The sequence below is a fragment of the Berghia stephanieae genome, chromosome 7, assembly GCF_034508935.2.
Source record: "Berghia stephanieae isolate SIO BIC M18660-M18661 chromosome 7, UCSD_Bste_1.3, whole genome shotgun sequence".
NCBI classification, from domain to species: Eukaryota; Metazoa; Mollusca; class Gastropoda; order Nudibranchia; family Aeolidiidae; genus Berghia; species Berghia stephanieae.
This window is the reverse complement of record NC_088366.1, coordinates 46,247,434-46,267,701: the sequence shown is the minus strand read 5'-3', so window position 1 is coordinate 46,267,701 and position 20,268 is coordinate 46,247,434. Positions and strand designations below refer to the sequence as shown.

General features: G+C 35.1%; 2 protein-coding genes across 27 annotated transcripts in view; one reads left to right on the top strand and one right to left on the bottom strand.

The window, feature by feature from the left end:
- LOC144977366 (uncharacterized) overlaps window positions 1-6,988 on the top strand; it is a 118,842-nt gene extending 111,854 nt beyond the window's left edge. For 19 of the 24 annotated variants that reach the window (XM_078922504.1, XM_078922502.1, XM_078922511.1 and 16 more), the window contains one exon: window positions 4,902-6,988. In XM_078922504.1, the coding sequence (XP_078778630.1) occupies window positions 4,902-5,009 (108 nt within the window). In that variant the 3' untranslated portion in view covers window positions 5,010-6,988. Of the gene's footprint in view, window positions 1-1,145; window positions 1,212-4,901 lie in introns of all 24 variants that reach the window. The other 5 variants (XM_078922512.1, XM_078922506.1, XM_078922501.1 and 2 more) reach the window with 1 other exon arrangement.
- A 3,065-nt stretch (window positions 6,989-10,053) lies between these two features.
- LOC144977368 (fatty acid-binding protein, brain-like) lies at window positions 10,054-19,301 on the bottom strand. Of its 3 annotated transcripts, none has more exons than XM_078922517.1 (5): window positions 19,259-19,301; window positions 13,482-13,587; window positions 12,255-12,427; window positions 10,734-10,847; window positions 10,054-10,496 (listed from the first exon to the last, which is right to left on the bottom strand). In XM_078922517.1, the coding sequence occupies exons 2-5, from the start codon at window positions 13,552-13,554 to the stop codon at window positions 10,434-10,436; spliced, it is 423 nt and encodes a 140-aa protein (XP_078778643.1). In that variant the 5' UTR covers window positions 13,555-13,587; window positions 19,259-19,301; the 3' UTR covers window positions 10,054-10,433. The 3 variants fall into 3 exon arrangements, with proteins under 3 accessions (XP_078778643.1, XP_078778641.1, XP_078778642.1); XM_078922515.1 differs by lacking the exon at window positions 19,259-19,301 and adding an exon at window positions 19,053-19,192 and having other exon boundaries at window positions 10,355-10,496; XM_078922516.1 differs by lacking the exon at window positions 19,259-19,301 and adding an exon at window positions 19,053-19,191 and having other exon boundaries at window positions 10,355-10,496; window positions 13,482-13,584.
- Window positions 19,302-20,268: the final 967 nt, after the last annotated feature.

Below are 20,268 nucleotides of genomic sequence, written 5' to 3'. Positions count from 1 at the left end.
CGATGGTGACTTTTCGCCAGATCTAACAAACTCAGCTACCCATTCATTGCTCAGAATGCTGAGTAGACAGGGATTCAGAAAAAAATCGACTGCACCCGGGATCGATCTCTGGCCCTTTGCGTATAAAGAGAGTGCTCTATCAACTGAGCTATCGGGGTCCCCAAATATTCTATTGGACTTTTTTAAAATTCAGACGTTATAACTGGGTTTTTTGGAAGGAAAAAACTAATGAAACTCATATTATTTGATTAGTAAAAACACCAAACGAAATTTTACTATTATTGTATTATTTTAAATGACAACACTGCGATAGAAAGGAGTGGTGACAAGAGATGGACAAAAGAAAACAAAAAATCGGATTTGCTACTTGCTAGGTTCGACACACACACACACACACACACACACACACACACACAAACACACACATCTTTTGTAGTCACATACATTTCAAACAATAACCCATTAGAGAAGAGGGGTCATGCCTTCACCATAGATCATTGTCATTGCGATCATTATGGTGTAGTAAATTTTGAAATTTACCCCGTATAATGGAATCGTCCAAGGCGTGCGCCTCCTGTTCCCCCCATCTCACACACGAAAGGGCGGTTTGCGGAGTGGAGGTTGGTGGTCGTCTGCCTGTATGGTCGTCTGTGTCGTTTAGTGTATGGCAAAGGGGGGTGGGTGCGATTAATTAAGTGGGATGGGTGGTGATTGGTGGAAGATAGGCAACCGAAGCAACGAATCGCTGGGGAAGTAGTAGGCTATGGCGCGAGACCGTAGGACCGTGGTCCTTGCAAGGACCGCCCCGCACTAGTTGAAAGGTGATAAGAAGTGAGGACCGCCGCCGATCTTCCCCTCTGGGACTGGTCTTCGGTTCACAGCTAAAAGACCGTCGGACCGCGGTCTAGACCGGTCTTCAGCGCGGCACTATTTTTCAATATCTATTTTGCCTTATTTTGTGTGCGAATGTGTGTGTGTGCGTGTTTTTTTTTTTTTGGGGGGTGTTTTTTTTTTCATTAGCACTTGTGTTTTATGAGAGCACATGTAGCTTGTTTCGTTTTTCGTTTATTTGTTTTTTTTTTATCACCATTTTCTATTCCACATTTTTATCTTACCCACAATCCAATCATTCCAATGAAAAACAGGATAACAAATCAAAAGAGGAAGTTTGCTAGACTTAATGACGTAATGGGTTGTTGAATAACAGGAAGGTATAAATACAATTATTGTGTGTATCTTATCCAGTCCATTTCATTTTATCCTCTGTAATTTCGTTTTTCATATCTTTTTTTGTTTTTTTTTACTCATAATTTTTATATCGTATATCAACGGGATTGCTTCATTGTCATAGAGTAGACTAACATTATTTATTATCCATGCTTTGTTTTGACTTAGGATTTTTTTCCCATCAATTTTGGTTTTGGTTTCGTCTTTATTAACAACTAGCTGTAGTTTTCCTATTTATTTGTTGTTTATATTTTCACCTTTGTAGTATGTAATTTTATTATTTTAATTTTGCAAGAACGTTTACTGAATAGTTTGAGATGTGATAAGGCAAGTTTATTTCTTTGCTTTATCAAGAAGAAAGAGAAAAAACCTTCAAATTTTGTATACGATTTTTGTCCTTGCTGTTGTTTTCGACATCGACAATAATTGACAGTAACACCATCATTATTATTATTATTATTATTATTATTATTATTATTATTATTATTATTATTTGATCATTTATTTATCTTTATGACAATATTACAGTATTATTTAGCTTCATTTTCCTTTGATTCCGGCTTTTTTATTGTCACTTTATTTATTTTCTTCTTTAAGTTTTGTTTCAGTTTATCTGTACTCGTATTACTGCAGTTCATTGAAGAAGGGGAATTACTCTCTCATAATTATTATAATATCAAGGGCGTCAGTCTAACCTTGAAAGTGCCATCAAAAATTTTTTTTTAGCTTATATTAAATCCCAACCCCCCCCCCCCCTCCTACCTTGTGGCCAACAGATACTACCCACAATCCCTTGGTATTTGAAGGGAATAATCATGTGATCTTAACATACCTGCCGAATTTTCCGTAATTGTACGAATTTTAGACAAATTTCGTGACCAATTACGAAATTTTATTGAAAATTATGAATTTTGAATTCTCAGTAATACTTAAATAATGATAATAATAATAATAATAATAATAATAATAATAATAATAATAATAATAATAATAAAGCATTTCTATAGCGCATAAGCATGACGATGTAATGTTGAAGTGATCATCATTCTCAAATGGTGGCTGTTTGAACACGATTTCAGAAATTACTAATTTCCTTGTCAAATTACTAAAAAATGACTAAATTTGAAGTTTTCAATTTGGCAGGTCTGTCTTAATACACGTGACCAGTTGTTTCAAAGATAGATCATTCTTACCATGTTTTTTCTCAAAATCGTCTCTCTCTCTTACACTGACACAGTTAGATTTGGACACCCTGGATATGTAGATGAAGCTATACGTCTTTTGTCACTTTTTGCACTCATTTAAAGCTTTACTAATCACAAATATCTCATCATTGTTATTACCTAGGTATTGTTATTAGCTTAATTTTATTTTGTTATTTGAACATGATTGTATTGTTGTTTTTGTTCTTATTGTTATTTTTACACATTGTCCGTCGTCAGCAATCATTCATTCTAGAACCGTTTCAGTTGCATCTTCTTTCCTTTTATGGTTAGAGGATATTTTGACCACTATCACTCGACATATTTTTATTAGCATTAGATATTACCTGCAGTGTTTTTACAAACTGCTGAGTGATCGGGTTCTTTTTATTTTTATTATTATTTTTTCCCAAACAATTTTTGCCAAATGGCCGAGTGGTTAAGGCATTGCACTGTGAACTGGAAGGTCCTGGGTTCGAACCCTGCATCAGGCGCTTTCGTTTTTTTTCCTTGGGCAAGATTATTAACCCCCAATTTGCTCACTTGGACAACATGGGTGATTCCGTTGACATCAGACATCTTGTTTGATGAATTATTTATATTCATTTGTGGATCAGACATTTCGTTTGATGAATTATTTATGGAATGCCTAGGCGACGATATCTTATGATTATGATGTCATGGCGAAAGGGCATAATTTTTAATTTTTTTATGCCGCATGTCAGTGGTATACAGGCTTTGCTAAAAAAGAAATTGAACATTCATTGAATCAACTGTGGATTGGAATAAAGAAAAAAAAAAAAAAAACTAGATTTTAACCTTGCTAAAGTAATCTCTTGTTAACTCACTCAACCCTAACACCGACTATATCCGTAGTTTACCCGGGTTACTTTTACCCCATGTCTATGTATTACATTTTTCTGAGAAAATTTTTAGGCGTAGTATCAAAGCTAATGTTTTTAATTTTTACATGTTGAATAAAATTAGACCTCTTTCTATGCTCATGCTAATTTTTTATACATTTTTTTCTTTCCTATTTTGAAAAGTAGAAAAATTCTATAGGATTGAGTGAGTTAACCAACATCTTACAAGACTGAGTCTAAACATTTTCTATTTACATGCAATTATTTCCTAGTCAAAATATTTTTTTCTTCCTACTGGCTTGCCTATTTTATCTTATACTTAAAGAAGCTGCTCTCGTAGTGCTAGCCATTTTAATCAGTAATGAATAAATAAATATCACTTCGTGCCAGATGGGATTTCTTTTTTTATGAGATTAAAATTACACCAATATTATCATGTCTTGGCTTGTTGAATTTGTTGTCACCAATTCAAGTCATATTACACAAGCTTATAGTTACAGGAGATTTTTGCTCACATTTTCCATTTTACCAGAGAGAGTGGAGTAATTTACCATCGGTTAGCAAAAACATTTCGAAAAAAAGTTTAAATTTTAGTTTATCCCTTTGACCCTTGGATGGTGTCATAGAATCTTGCCTTATTTCCTTGCAACTCTACATAAATTATGTATTCCATGTTTTAAATAAAAATTATTTTTGAGATAACTACCCATGCTATTTCATTGAAATAAAAAGAAAAAGGAAAGGAAATGAATAAATTTCCATAAAATTCTCCATCATTTATATTAATATTATCATCATCAAGCTGGTCACGAAGTAAATCAGAAAGTTAAACGCCATCTTGACCAAGAAAAACTTCCGTTTGTTTGAACCATTGTAAATTTTCGATCATGGATGAAATTTATATTTAATGAAAGGGAATTTAATGCAGAAAACTTTAATGCTCTCCAGTCATTACAGGAAGTAAAATGAGAGGCAATATCAGTTATAGCGGGCGATGACAGGTGATTCAAGGGTGGGTTGTAATGGGCGATTCAAGGGGCAATGGGTTGTAGTTATAGTCAACAGGAAATAAAGTGAGTAGAAAAGTACCAGAGGACAATAGAGAATTTTAACAATTGCAGTTATGGAGAGTTGTCATGGGTTCAACTCCCCATTGCTGTCAAAGTTTTTATTCTCTGTTATCCTCTACCACTTTTTTACTCATTTCATTTCTTGTTATTATCAGCATAGTGCCTGCTCCACTCACTTTTCTGAAAGTTTAGATTGATGCTTTAACCTCAATGTTTCTGTTTTCTTTTCAATGTGATAAATAAATGTGAGTGTATAGCCGGTTAGTGGAGGGAAAGTAATTTCCTTCAGTTCAAACCGCAAACATTCAAAACGCATTATTTAACAAACTTTTTTTTTAACGAAGCAAAAATACTGATTTGATTTCTCTTTGTATTTTGTTACATGTAGATATTTTATAACCATAAGATTCTGACTTGGTACGAATTTTTAGAATTTTAGACAAATTGTGTTTATTTCTTTATTTACAACATTTTAAAGAGTTTCTTTCCATAATTTTTTTTTTTTCTTATTTTAACATCTGTTGAATTTTCTTTTCCAGCTTTCCATCCAACTTCAGCAGAGCAGTGAGTATTGGTCGGACAAGGTGAGGGATTTGTCCGAGCAATTGGAAAAGTCACGATCCAACTCCACGGCCAAAATATTCTAGATGGTCGGAACAATGGACAATGTCGTCATGTGATCAGACTGAGGAAATTTAATGTTTTTGATATTGGTTGTGAGATTTATGATAAAAGTGAATATGTTATTTGATCTTTGATTGGTTTTGCCGTATTCCAATTATCGAATTAATGATAATTACAGTTTTTGAAAGAGCATGATAAAAAGATTTTTCTCTCCTGATATTTTGAGAATGTTTATTGTTAGATATTTGTATCCATGTTCTACTTAAAACAAGATGCCTTTAACGCACTTTGATCAAAAATTTCTTTAAATTATCTCAGGGTGTCATTTCATTCTCGTATCATTTAGAAAAAGTTTTATTATTCCAATGTTTTTAATATTTGCCATTTATTATCAATTTCATTCCATATTTCTAGCCCTTGGAATTCACGTCATTCTCATGAATTCAACATTTTTCATTCCTTGACGTTAAACGGGAAAACGTTTTACCCTATGGTATGAAAATTGCTGAGGTCCGCACAACATCCATTTGGAAGTTGTTTTTTTTTCTAAGCTTTCTACATTTTAAAAAAAATTGTGATCAATCTTATGAATTGATTTTACTATTCTGGTATAAGTAGTTTTGATAATGAATTACTCCTGTTATTGCAGGTCTTATTCTAATGATAAGATGCTCTTTTGTTTCATTTCTATAATCTGATATATTTTTTTTAAATTTCCAAATAATTTGTTGATGCTATTCCTGCCCTCCACATTGTGATAAACTTTATCATTTATTTTATTTGTTATATTTTCAATGGATTTTTGTACCATAAAGGCTATGCCTGCATTTTGTACACATTTCATTATTTTTGTAATTTAAGATTTATTTTTGTTTTACAGAATTAATTGTGATCAGCATTTTATTGTTTTTGTTTTTAATCTTTTGGTTTATTTATTTATTTATTTCCATCTTATTTATTTATTTATTTCCATCTAAGTTCCAATGAATTCTGAGTGTGGCGGAAACAGAATGTTGAAATGTCTTGTCCTATGAACACTTTCGTTGTTTGAATTTTGACGATGATTAATGAAAATGATGATGATGATAATGACAACAATTTGTCATTGTGAATGATTTCGATTTGACCTCAGTCATAGGACAGGAATGGATAAAGTCAAAATCAAATCAAGAGATTTCAGTCAAATTGATTTTTTTAAAAAATGTATTTGTTGATTTTTTATAAGGTTGATAAGGGAAAAAATGTTTTGAGTTGATGACGAAATGAAAGGAGAGAAAATGTGATGTTTGTTTATTTATTTATTTTTTAATTTTAGTTAACTTTTGAAAATCGAGTGGAAATAAAAGGGTTTGTGATCTGGTAAGCCTGTTTCTTTTTATTTATTTTCTTAAAAGATAAATTGAAACGAGTTTAATTAATTCATTATATACTACACCCTTGCCGTCCAACATTTTATACAAACCATGAATTTTTTAATTTTTAGAAAATTTATTTATAATTATATTTCTCTTTAGAATAATCCATTCCATCCGTCCTTAACCACCTTTTACAGTATATACAGTATTTAATTGAAATTTTACTTTTTTTAAAAAAAGGTACAATAAGATGAGAGGAATCTTTGATATTTTCTTCTGTAGATTTTATTATTATTTAGTGATACAAGAGAATCTCTGATTTTGGGGGGGAACCGTCCATTTCAATCGGTTGCTCCACATTTCAGAGAGATCTCATTGAATATATAATTTATAATTTATAGCATTCATTGCACAGCATTTGTGCTCATCAGTAAAATTATCCATTTGTGATAAACAATCTCTAGAATATCAAAGTCCATTTTGTCATATATTTTAATGTAGTTTTATCCCATATTACCCCTGTATTATCCTTTCAAGTACTTAGAATGTATATATATATTTATATTACCTTGTTTTTCGTTTTGTTTTTTTTTTTTTTCATTTGTGAACATTCCATTATTAAATAAACAGTATTGATTAAAGAAAAATATGCTAGTCTTTTTTAAAAATTATTTTAACTAGGAGAGCTATTCTTTAATTGTCCTACATAATTTCTAGATTCAGATGAGGCCGAATTAATCCCTAAAGAACTAAGAAATATTGCAGAGTCCTCCATACTAAAGTCACAACAAGATCTTGACAGCCTCTAAACTCTGGCCCAGGACCGTGACCAATGGATACAATTAACAACATAGATGGAGAGAGCAGCTATACAGCATCGACTGTGACTGAATCACGCAATTCTCAGCAAGCATCATTCAGACTGCGAGACTTACTACTATGTACTACTTTATTGTAGATCTGATAACCCAAATTGTTATGGACTCTTTGTTGTAATGGAAATTCTCTCACACTCAAACCAATGCAAAATATTGTCCATTTCAACAATGTTAATTCAAGCCCATAATTGCATTTAGTTATCAGACCTTCTAATATGTACACGTCGTCTATAGAAAACACATGCAGCAGTGGTGGGTTGTATTTTTATGTACCGTCAATTGGAGTAACTTTGCCTCTTGAATCTTGGACCAACAAGAGATTAATTTGTTTTATGGCAATTATTTCTTTTGATCAAAAGTCATGTATTTTAACTTATTTTAACAGGAATAATAACTGCAACAAAGCTGCGTTTATTCAAAATGCTCCAAATTCATAGAGGCAAAGTTTCCCCTTGAGGCAAGGTCACCCCTGTTGACGGTACATCAGAAGTTTAAGTTTTACTCCGGACTCAATTATTTTTTAATCCCATTATGAAATCAATTTTTACAGTCATTTGCTGATGGACAATTTTATTTTTAAAATTCACCATCAAGCTTTTCAAACAGACATTCTAATAATAGGCCCTCCAGACATACGTTTCAAACAGTCGTTTCAGAGGGTGGAATGTCTAAATGGAACAACATCGTTCCAAACCGCAAATGTGGAGGAGAAAAACTCTTAGAATGACCAGGTTGAAATCAGACATGCTTGAATTTTTTAGCCGCAGTTCGGAATGAATGCAGATGACTTCGTCACATCAGTGACGTCAGTGATTTGAACTCATGTAAATTCAACAAAATTAATTTTCTAAAATCGTTAATAGTAATAGTTGACTGATGTTAAATCTGATTCCATAATTGGAATAAGCCTGTCAAAATAAGCAAATCCTTCCTGTACACACCTGTAACGCTTATTTTAGAAAATATGTAATTCAATTACTTTTTCTAACACTGACACACACTATTTTTTTTTTCAAGCGTGGTGTGTAAGTGTAATCGCCGATGTTATGTGTGACCCACTAGAACGTCGTGACATGTGGAAAGGTTGCCGTGACATTCTGAAACATGTCTGGAGGGCCTAGAACTATAACAGCGACACTCTGTAACATGAAGCACTGAATTTCTGCACTGTAAGGACAAGCAGAAGATTGAATCAATCTTCAATCATGTCAGGAAAAAATATCTTTCAAAAAAGCTACTTACTACACATTTGACTGTCTCCCTCTCAACTAAGGATCCCTGCCAGGACCATGAATAAAACCGAGCAATCTCAATCCAGAATAAAGACAGATAGGAACATGGAAATGGAAAGCATTTGGGGGATAAAAGACCCCGCCCCACCCCACCTGATATTAAGGCATTAAGAACCCTCTTTAATTAAAAATGCCAAACAACAGCTTCCCACTAAGGGTAGCAGAGGGAAAAGAGGAAGACCGAGAGAAACATGGATGACAGTTGAGAAGGAAAGACCTAGAAAAATAGGGTTTATATCCAGGCAAGAGGAGTGGGAGGGGCTTTACTCCTGTAGCCGACAGGACAGCCTGGATATGTCTTGCGGTCCTGTTCTCCACAAGGAGGGGTGTAGTAAGAGTAAGAGCTCCTTGCCGATTCGTTAGGTTTATATGGTCAAGGGAAGCAACCCTGCACACACAAAAATTCGATGTCGATTTCATTGGATTGCTCCCCTTTTATTGTCAAATCGTGCATGCTTAAAATAATAATGATGTACGGCTTTTCAATGTTGCTTTAACCCCTAATATCTTAAAAAGTCGAGACGCTTAACAGTGACGTAACATCAGTCTATCGAGAACACAACACAAAACTAAGCATTATAATTAGACAATGTTAAATATTGACAAGGGTAATGTTATGTAAATGTTGCTGCTCGAAGCTCGAGCATACTATTTCCTGCCCCGTCAATGTTCCTATTTATTCATCTTAACAACGCCACTACCACATTACCTCATTCGTCTGTAATGTTTCTTTCATTCATCCTGTTTTGTTGATAAAGGGGAAACCCGAAACGTCCATATGATCTGTTTTCGTATATTAAATTGAAGCTTGCGTTCAATTTCACATATTTTTAAAAATCTACATTATCACAACGCCTGACATTTACTTATTTACAGGTCTGATATCCAAACACAATTAAGAGCTTGATTTAACGTTGTTGTAATAGACAAAATCTTTTTCCGTTGGTTTGAGAATATTTCAATTACAACGATAAAACAATAATAATTTGGGTTATCAGACCTGAAAAAAGGCTACGTTGACTATGCCTGAATTGTCTTGGAAGGGAGTTCCAGGGTTGCCGAAAATTCAAACGATTGCTCGCCTATTTTACAAGTCATTTTTTGGCTTTACAAGAATGTAATTGTCAGACTTCGTTCATAGGTTTCTGGCTGGGACAGTAGAATTTAAACATTTCATTAATCAACGCAGATTGGGATATTAAGGAGCAGGCACTGTGTAAGATAAAGAACTGAACAAGCGTGTATGAAAGGTGCCAGACAAAGCAAGAAAGAAAAATACAAGAAAAAAGCCATCCCAAAAAATCAGTCGATCTCGACTGATTTTTTGGGATGTTTTTTTTTTTCTTGTATTTTTCTTTCTTGCTTTGACATCTTTCATAAACACTTGTTCATTAGTGAATGCAGTAAATTTTAAAACAATAAAACAGCTCTTGTATTATATGTTGTTTCTCAACATGTAGCCAATGGAGTTCCATTACCAAACTCGATGCAGAGTAGTTTCTTCTCATTCTATCTAGCAGTATCATTCTGGGCTACCTGAAGGAATTTTATATTGTCTTTATTGATGTTAGCCAGGAGAGAATTACAACAATCTATCTTTGACAAGATGAGAGAATTAACTAACAAGGCCGAGATTTCTCTTCGGGTGAGATGTCTAAAAGTAGGTAAAATCTCTCTCTCTCTCTCTCTCTCTCTCTCTCTCTCTCTCTCTCTCTCTCTCTCTCTCTCTCTCTCTCTCTCTTCTCTCTCTCTCTCTCTCTCTCTCTCTCTCTCTCTCTCTCTCTCTCTCTTCTCTTCTCTCTCTTTCTCTCTCTCTTCTCTCTTTCTTCTCTCTCTCTTCTCTCTCTCTCTCTCTCTCTCTCTCTCTCTCTCTCTCTCTCTCACACACACACACACATTCAAATGTCAAATGTCCATTGCCATCACGGGTTATACTTGACAAAGTATCTCTTGGCGACCACTCCATTGGGGACAGATGTACACGTCTGGTTGGGACAGAGAAGAGGGGGAAAAAACATTGAATCAATGCTAAACTGGTGTGCTTTGTGAGTGGTCGAGTGCTATGACATTCCAATTCTGACCTAACATACTAATAATGCACCGATAACATATTAATAATACACCGATAACATACCTACAAATTTCCAACAACATGCCGAGAACACACCAACAGCACTGAGATAACACACCAACATCACACCGATAACACACCAACAACTTACCAACAACATCCGTCCATCCTCCAGCACTTCACGAGAGAAGACAGAGGGCAGATCTCCATCTTTGATAGGATCCTGTTTGTGCATCAGCTTGTCTCCTTCCACAGTGAATGTGCTCTGTCAGTGTCAGTGAAATATATATTTAAACTTCATTTGAATTAATATGCATTGAAGCCTCTCTCAACACATGCGATGAGGTGTATTTTGCAACCCTTATGTTTTCATCTGAACAGAACGATACGGATGGATCTTTTGTAAAGGAGATACAATATTCTCTGCATTCTGGCACACTCTTGGGAGTAGCCATAAAAAAGTAGTTAATCCTTCAGAACCATTCGACCCATGGAGCCGGAGTTTATCCCGGTTTCTATAGCGTGAAACGGACAAAAGCAATTGCTTGCTATCCTTTGGATAGAACGCTAGCCTATCGTAAAGTACTTTCCGCCAAATCTAACAGACGCAGCTACCCATTCACTGCTGAGTGGACGGGGGGGGGGGGTCAGAAAAAAAATATCGACTGCACCCGGGATCGATCTTGGTCCCTTTGCGTGTGAAGCGAGTGCTCTACCAACTGAGCGAGCTATCAGGACACCCGGGAGAAGCCATAAAGCGCGCTAGAATCCGAGCGCGCCGAAATCCAATGCTAATAGGAGATAACTTATTGTCATATTATAGATAATAAAATTCGGTCACCCAGTTCCAGCGTGTTATATTGCAGATCGTGCTGGAATTCGGTGGGCAACAGAAAAAGAGAGATATTCGCTACGTGCTTACACAGGAAAAAATGCTTACTGTGCAATACACACTACACAACCCAATGATACAACCACTACCTCAAACGACCCCTACTCCAACACTGCACCACACCCAGTTTGCATACGTACACACACAAACACACACATATACACACACACACACACACACACACACACATGCGCACCCTACATCCGGAAACAATATTGGTGCCAATTGGATTCAATAGTCTGATGTCACGTCGCCCAAAAACGGCGACCATCGTGGTTCTAAACAAAGAAAATCGGTACTTTTTATTCTTCGTGCTGGCTAGAACTTTTCATGTCTTGTGATCAGAATGTGTAAAAGTCAAAACATGATCAGATTTATAATGGTTTTTTTTTTTACCTTTGGATACACTTTTATGCTCGTCGGAGAAATATTTCATAAGGGCGTCCGCCATTGTTCCGATAGTTTAGAGCCAGTTACTAAGTTACCATGCATCATTACGAGGAAAGTGACGTTACGACTGTTGAAGCATATTGACAAGACAACAATATCGTCCCAAACACTCAAATCGACCTCCCTGATAACTCCAGGACCTCAGGGCAAAACTATGTTGTAAGAGAATTGTGGGGAAAAAACGAGATGAGAACAAATATATATATATATATATATATATATATATATATATATATATATATATATAGAGAGAGAGAGAGAGAGAAGAGAGAGAGAGAGAGAGAGAGAGAGAGAGAGAGAGAGAGAGGGATTACCCATACACATTTGTACCTTCATCGTTCTCCCATCCAAGGTGTGTTCCGTGATCTCTTCCCCCAATTTGAAGATAAGTTTAGAGTTTTTGAACGTTGACGTGATGTGAAGGGTCCAAGCCTCGTCATCTCGCGAGATTTCCTCGTAAGACGTGATTCGGTTGCCGATCTGACGTAGGGCAAACGACACCTCTGAATATAAATACAAATCACTGATATAATGTGTGATAAAAAAAAAACAAAAACAAAACAAAACAAAAGCATTTATATCCCGTCAATTTGGGTAACTTTGCTTCAAGGGGAAACTTTGTCTCTGTGAATTTGAATAATTCTGAATAATCTCAGCTTTGTTACAGTTATTGTACCCGTTAAAAGACTTAAATATTTATCAAAGGAAATTATTCCCATAAAACTAAACAATCTCTTATTGGTTCACAATTCAAGAGGCAAAGTTTCCCCTTTAGGCAAAGTTACCCCATTTGACGGTAAGCGCTATCTCCACCAAACGTGCTCAAAGCGCTTCACAAGCGGTTCCTAATCAACTAATACACATATCATGTTGGGCGAGACATGACACATATAAGGCGATATCGCATTTGTTTTCAACAGAGACAACGCTATTAACGGCAATCCACTCATTTTTTACACCTGAGTACGGTGAGAGAATGTGAGTGAAGAGCCTTTTCCAAAGACTCAGTTATGCGTCACTCAAAGCGGAATACGTACTCTGAAACAAAAGGCAGGTGTCATTCCACTAGATAACACAGCCGCACAATAGCAATTTCTGTCGTACTCTGAAAAAAATACAATCCCAAGAGTTTTGGCCAGAAAACTCGTCCTTCAAAAATCGATCGATTAAAATGACTCATCTTGGCAAAAATTATCAAACCTGTTACTCGAATCGAGGAGGAGGAGGAGGAGGAGGAGGAGGGGGGGGAGGATGAGGAAGCGGAGGATGAGGAAGTGGAGGAGAAGGAGGAGGAGGAGGAGGAGGAGGAGGAGGAGGAGGAGGAGAAATAGGAAGGGTTTGATGAGGAGGAGGAGGAGAGATAGGAAGAGAAAAGAAAGAGAAGAGGATAGAGAAGTAAATAGTAGAGAGAGAGAGAGAGAGAGAGAGAGAGAGAGAGAGAGACAGAGAGAGAGAGAGAGAGAGGAGTGAGAGGAGAGAGAGAGAGAGAGAGAGAGAGAGAGAGAGAGAGAGAGAGAGAGAGAGAGAAAAGAGGGGGGGGGGATGGGAGGTACTCACTATTGGCTTGCATGTATTCGTTCATATTTTCACTCTTCTCCAACTTCCAATGTCCAAACAGTTTGTCCACCATGATGGCTGTCTCTCTACACTAACGACACACCTACTGTGAATAGAATATATACACAAGCCATTAGTGTGGTGATCTGGCAAAACCCGTCGGATGTCGGAAAAATTCAATTCCCATATTAAATATTGACGTCACTCGGGTCTTTGTTATTGTTTTTCGCCATCCACGCTTAGGAGTAATTCTCACTGAACTGTATTATCCAGACTATAAAAGTTAATGATTACACATAGTTCTGTGTGTTGGTCTGTTATATTTCCGGATGGCAATGTTGTGAGCGAGCTGCTTAGCCAAGCGCATACTATCTATAGATGGTGTGCGTTTGGCTAAGACACTCATCATGGCTTATCCCTCCTGGAAGTGGCCTCCGAAACAAGCTCCTGTCCTGCGCCATCTTTCCACATACAGTCACAGGCTTATTCATCCATTCGCTGGTGTCTTGAGACCATCTTCTTCTTGGTCTCCCTCTCCCTCTTTTACGCTCTATAATAACTTCTATAATTTTTTATTTTTTTTATTTTATGCAAGGGTGTCATGTCTCAAGTTCCTGTATCATTTGCATCTTGATGAGATATGGCTCCCCAATGCCCAAGGACTCTTTCACATTTTTGTTAGTTTACTTTGCTGTCCAGGGAATGCGGAGAATTTTCCCGTAGCATTTAATTTCAAATGCATTGATTTTAGTCTTATCGTTTTTGTGATTGTCCAATATAATGCTGTTGGAAATATGCATGGTCCAGACATAACCAAATACTGTCTCAAAATGGCACACTATTTGTGATGGTCCAGTAAACAAAGTAAGGAATGGGTCAGGAAACCAGGACTGGAACTCCAGTAAAACAAATCATGTTGATGGTTGTTGAGAACTTTCTATGTCTCGACTTCCATTGAAGTCAAGCATAATTGTGAATTGTAGTGACAAGATCTTTTTAAAAATGCACGAGATTTTTATATAGCGCAATATCCCCTAAATGCGTCCAAGGGTCCCCAAGTCAACAGCAACATTTAAGATATAGGGCAGGACATGACCCCCCCCCCCACCCCCGGTACTCATTTTACACATGAGTTCGATGAGAGAATAAATATGACGAGTAAAGAGATTGTGAAAGTTTTTATGTTTATAAAACTGTTCTACACAAAGACGATGAGAATTCTGCTTAGAATTTAACAATGTCCTGCGTATTGAAAAACAACAAAAAAAAAAAAAAAAACGAAACAAGAAATCTGTCAAACGTAGTGTAAGGAAACGTGTACTTGTTCTGGATAGAAAACCGACAGGACTACCATACTTTCACAGCACTTTTGGCTATTATGGAATTTAGCTTAGTTGCAATGCCCAATATATATTACAGGTTGAGATAAGTTTAATTTTTATAAGAGGTGTGATTTTTCTAATCTCAAAAGCAAAAAGCAATTTGTTGATTCGGTTGTCGTTTACGACCCCCCCCCCCCCCCCCCCCGCCCCGATAATTTAAACAATCCCCTTCTTTAGTTGCCGTGAAACTACGGAGGTCCTTCCAGAATACTTATAGTTTATGCAGCTGATAGGTATTTTGACGTATACTCTGAAAAAAAAAAACACCTATTCAACATTTTGGCCAGAAAACTCGTCCTTCAAATATCAATCGATGATTAATTAAAATGACCCTGATCCTGTCAACCACCTGGGACTTTCTTGAATACTTGCTTGAAGTCTCAGGTTTGAGAGATTTTGAAAAATGAAGGTCATCTTAATCGATCGATATGTGAAGGACGATTTGTTTGGCCAAAAATTTTAATAGTCTTAAAAGTACAACAAAAGTAAATACATTTATGTTTGCTAGGTAAGATTTACATTTAGATAAAATAGAGATGGGTAGGCGGGTTGGGTGGTGGGATGGGGGAGGGGGAGGAATGGCTCTCTGGTCATAAAAACTGACAGGCATGTACGGACTATTGGCGGCGTCCAGCTGGATGCGCACACTGGTTGCGCAGTTGGGACGGAGGTAGAAAAACAATAACAAAAGCACGTTTGGGTAACCATCTTCTACCCCGTGTCTCTTTCTTTAAAACGTATCTGCAAACAATTCACATGTTTGCTGCTATTTTTAATGTAGTTACAGATCAAAGAAAGGAAAACAAACTTCCTTCGAATTACTTAATCGCTATAGACACGTGGTCAAAGGCAAACTTAACCGAAAACAGCCTCTCTCGGATAATCCGCTGACAGTCATTTCGTCACCCCACTAATCTAAATCTATTTATCTAGTTCTTGGGAAATATTTCATTACAGGCGAGTATCAAATCAGAAAGTACGTTTTACTCATTTATCCATAAATCATTATTATATCTACCTCTTATTCTATAGGAATTAAGATCGGCACAGTGGTAAGGAAAGGTTGGGTTACGACCTTAGCTCTGAGTCTAGTTTGCTTTGGTCACGACATGATCAGTTTGCGGTAAGACGAGGTGTGTAAGTGTGGGTTGTGGTGTGCATTTCAACTTTATATTCTTTACATTTTCTTCTGATAGTAGTTTGTAAAAAGAATTCTCTTCGCTTAAGATGGACTGTCGATTGGCATGGGACAATGAAAAAACAACATTGGGTGGTTTCTCTATGATGAGACTGATCCTATCTTCTACTTAGTAGCTGAGTGAGATTCAAATTCAAGATGACAGCAGGGTCTCTGAAAGAGCAGTGGTGCAATACTACTACTACACTACTACTACCACTCCTACTACTACTACTACTACTACTACTACTACTACTACTACTACTACTACTACTACTACTACTACTACTACTACTACTACTACTATTATTATTATTATTATTATTATTATTAATATTATTATTATTATTATCATTATTATTATTATTATCATTATTATTATTACTATTATTATTATTATTATTATTATTATTATTATTATTATTATTATTATTATTATTGTTATTATTATTATTATTATTATTATTATTATTATTATTATTATTATTATTATTATTATTATTATTACAAATCGCTTTCACGTTCAAACACACACATACTCACTCTCATGCAGACAGTCACAGTCACAAACTCAACTGTTTGTTTCAATATAGTTTTTAGGCTTATCATTAAAAAGAAAAATACAGTGTATAGGCAGACTTTTCAAGAAAAGGCATCATCCAGTTTATGGACTCAAGAGATTTTTTAAAAAGTTTTTGTATAGGACTCTTAGTGTTAGCACAATGGTTAAAAAATTATGTCAGAAAAAATTAAGAGAAAAGAAGAAAATGGATTTATTCACATCAACAACCAGTGTGCATTTTTGTAGAATTGAATTACTCTTAAGTACCATATCAATATGCAGAGTGAATAGGCAATATGCTTAAAATGATCCATAAGACAATTATTTTTGTTTTAAATTTCAATAATACATAGATTTTATAATAAAAATTCATTCTTGAGTTTACAACAACATAATCATGTACAGCAGAGTATGTAATAAGTCATTATGCCTTTCAGAGGATTGACATATCCACAAATTTGCAAACATTAATTCTACACCTAAATTGTATTTTGCGGCATTCAATTTTAATGACATAGCATCACCAACAGGCATCAAACAATTAGCAGATAATAAGATATAAAACCTGAAACAAAACTGAACTGCGTTTATAACAATGTCATATTTGTTTTACTTAGAAAATGTGTGCAAAAATATACATGTATTATACAGCAAGGCAAATATTAATATATAACGTACAAGCATACTTAATATCAATATCACATAGCTGCTTTAAGCTCCCATCTTAATCATTCCACCGAGTGTATCTGTTTAAAAGTAAATTTGTTTTATATTTTCTATTGCAATAGGGTCAGTCGTGTATGATTGTATCATGGAATGATCGATTATTGGAACTAAAATAAAGAGACTCTTGTCCTCTCAAAAAAAAAATCTAAAGTAAGGACACTAAACTATATGATAAAGTTTTAATCAATTTCATACTTGGTTCACTTGTTTTTATAAGTTTACAACGCGTGCAGCACTTTAGGGTAATTTCAGCTCCAGTAGAAAGGCCATAGTAGGATAGTTAATAAAAAAAAATGTAAACTAGGCTTCTAAATATCCTATGATAAAAGTAAAGCAAGGTGATTAATTAAAACATATAACACATACAGGGGCAATCTATCTAAGCCTAGTTTGATTGTTTAGACCTGTGAGTTACAACTCACACACACACATACACACACACACACACATACACACACAATAAAAAAGCAAAAACAAAATAAGCACAAGACCGTTGCCACAAAAACAAAGAAGGAGAAAAGAAAAAAAAACATATACACAAAAGACTATATCCTTTCAACTACTACTACTACTACTACTACTACTACTACTACTACTACTACTACTACTACTACTACTTATTATTATTATTATTATATTATTATTATTATTATTATTATTATTATTATTATTATTATTATTATTATTATATAGTAATAATAATAATAATAATAATAATAATAATAATAATAATAATAATAATAATAATAATAATAATAATAATAATAATAATAATGATGATAATGATAATAATAATAATAATAATAATAATAATAATAATAATAATAATAATAATAATAATAATAATAATAATAATAATAATAATAATAATAATAATAATAATAATAAGTTTAATAAGTGCATTCAGTGAAATCCCAATCATGGTTGCCGCAAATAAAACTGGCGCTAGAATCCCGACTACCTGTCTAAACGAATGTTGTTTGCACGATACATACTAACTACATGTTAAATATCGGGTGCAGAAAATATGCGTTTGATTTTACGAAATTAAAAAAAAGTAGTCCCGCATTGTTCTTTGATGTTATTTGTGGTTGCATTTGCTTTGAAACTTATACATTATATTGTGTTTCATTGTTTAAGAAATAGTTCTGGTACTCGAATGCATGTGTAGTCAACGGACCACCGGTCAATCGTGTTCTTTATTATTTTATCATTTTCGCTTGGCATCTTACATATGTGAATTTAACAGGTTGTTATGGATGGTACTTATAACATTAAGCGATTTTTTAATTATTTTTTTAGGCGGTTTAAAAGTCTTCCTTGCATTCATTGCCGAGCACCTCCACTTTTCTGTTACTATTTTAACGATCAGTTGATTTTCTTTTGCCTCCCCTTTAATTTCGCGGACTTTTTTCAGAACGAGGCGTGGGCGTGGCCGGTGTGCATTTATTTGCTGGTTTGATAACCCAATTCATTATGGGCTCATTTTTGTAAATGGAAATCTTTAAAAAATGATGCAAACTTTAAATATTGTCCATTACAACAATGTTAAACTAGGCCCATAAGTGGGTTCGGGTGTAAAACCTGCATATATGTACACGTCGTGTCAAGCTATACAGGGTCAAAAATATTTGCCTATCACTGACTAAATATTGTTTTCACAATTTTTGTCGTTAAAAAGGAATATTAACAAACCAATTCTTATTATCATAAAAGTTTTCTACCTTTATCGTTAAAAACGTGTCTGTTCAAATCGAATTAGGAATTACAGAAAACAACAGGGGAAACAGTAGCCCTCTCCAGACAAGAATCACAGACTCAAGTAATTTATGATGACAATGAATACACCGAATTGATTTTGACAGAAACACAAAACGAAAAAGATTCGTTGTGCAAAATAAATGTTATCAGTAAAAGTAATTTATCTTACCAGACTTCAAGTTCAAGTCTCATGCATGATAAACTGGGCATCTTGAAGATCGTGATAAACAGTCGAGGTAGCGATTGGGAGCCAGGACTGACTGACACACGTCTGCATAAAAACATTGAGGTGTGTGTAGTAAAATTAATCTTGAACTTTGAACCATGAACTCTGTTATCACGAAACTGTTGACTTTTCAAGGCTGGCATAGACAAACAATCAAACAGGTGGTCTGATTGCAAAAATGATATTATTTATTATCAGTAAAACGAAACAGTTTGATTTTGATGTTATGCATTTAGTTAATAAACTCACAATATCCGCCTGTAAGATATAACGTACCTACACACAAAACTATGTGGAACCTTAAACGTTTGGATGGGTCAAAAAGTAATGGAACAAATTTCCTACTGAGTTCAAAACTTGTTCATGTGACGTCATCTTTGGCTCAATTGAACTTATACGAGTAGTCTTTAAACCAAAATTAGAAAATGTTTACTTCTGTCAAATTTTGACAAAGTTATGGCAGTTCAAAATAGCTGCCCCCACGAATGGTTAGGCGGGTTGAACGTGTATCTCGTCATTTAGAAGAAAATGAGATGCAATCCAACCCCTAACCTGAAACCTCCTCAACCGTGGCCCTTTTTCATGAACGAGGACTAGATTTCGTAATTTACTACTCTCGTAAATGGCTAGCTAGCCTAGTCTTAAGCGAAGCAAGTGTCTAAAATATCGGATTTCATGAACGCTTTCTAGTCTCGGACTTGCTTGTCACTTGCCTAGAGGTGGACGTTGTAAGGACTAGGAGTAAGGACGATGACTGATTCGGCTATTTTGTGCCGATAACATCACCTCTCTACTACACGAAGGCAGGAAAGATACACACGTTTTCATACTTACAACGTAAAAGAGCACGTGATATTGACTGTCGACTGTTATAGACTGCAATGATATCCATCGTCGACTGTCAATTCTATATTTAAGCCAATGGCAGTTTCATTGAGGCAACGAACAGCGAG

Bases quoted from the DNA above. Each gene is read 5' to 3' on its own strand.
- LOC144977368 (XM_078922517.1), bottom strand. From the start codon at position 13,554: ATGGTGGACAAACTGTTTGGACATTGGAAGTTGGAGAAGAGTGAAAAT. The intron at 10,848-12,254 runs GTACAAATGTGT...TGACACTGACAG, and splicing joins TGGATGGGAGAACGATGAAG to AGCACATTCACTGTGGAAGG. The intron at 10,497-10,733 runs GTAAGTTGTTGG...TGTCCCAACCAG, and splicing joins AGGATGGACGGATGTTGTTG to ACGTGTACATCTGTCCCCAA.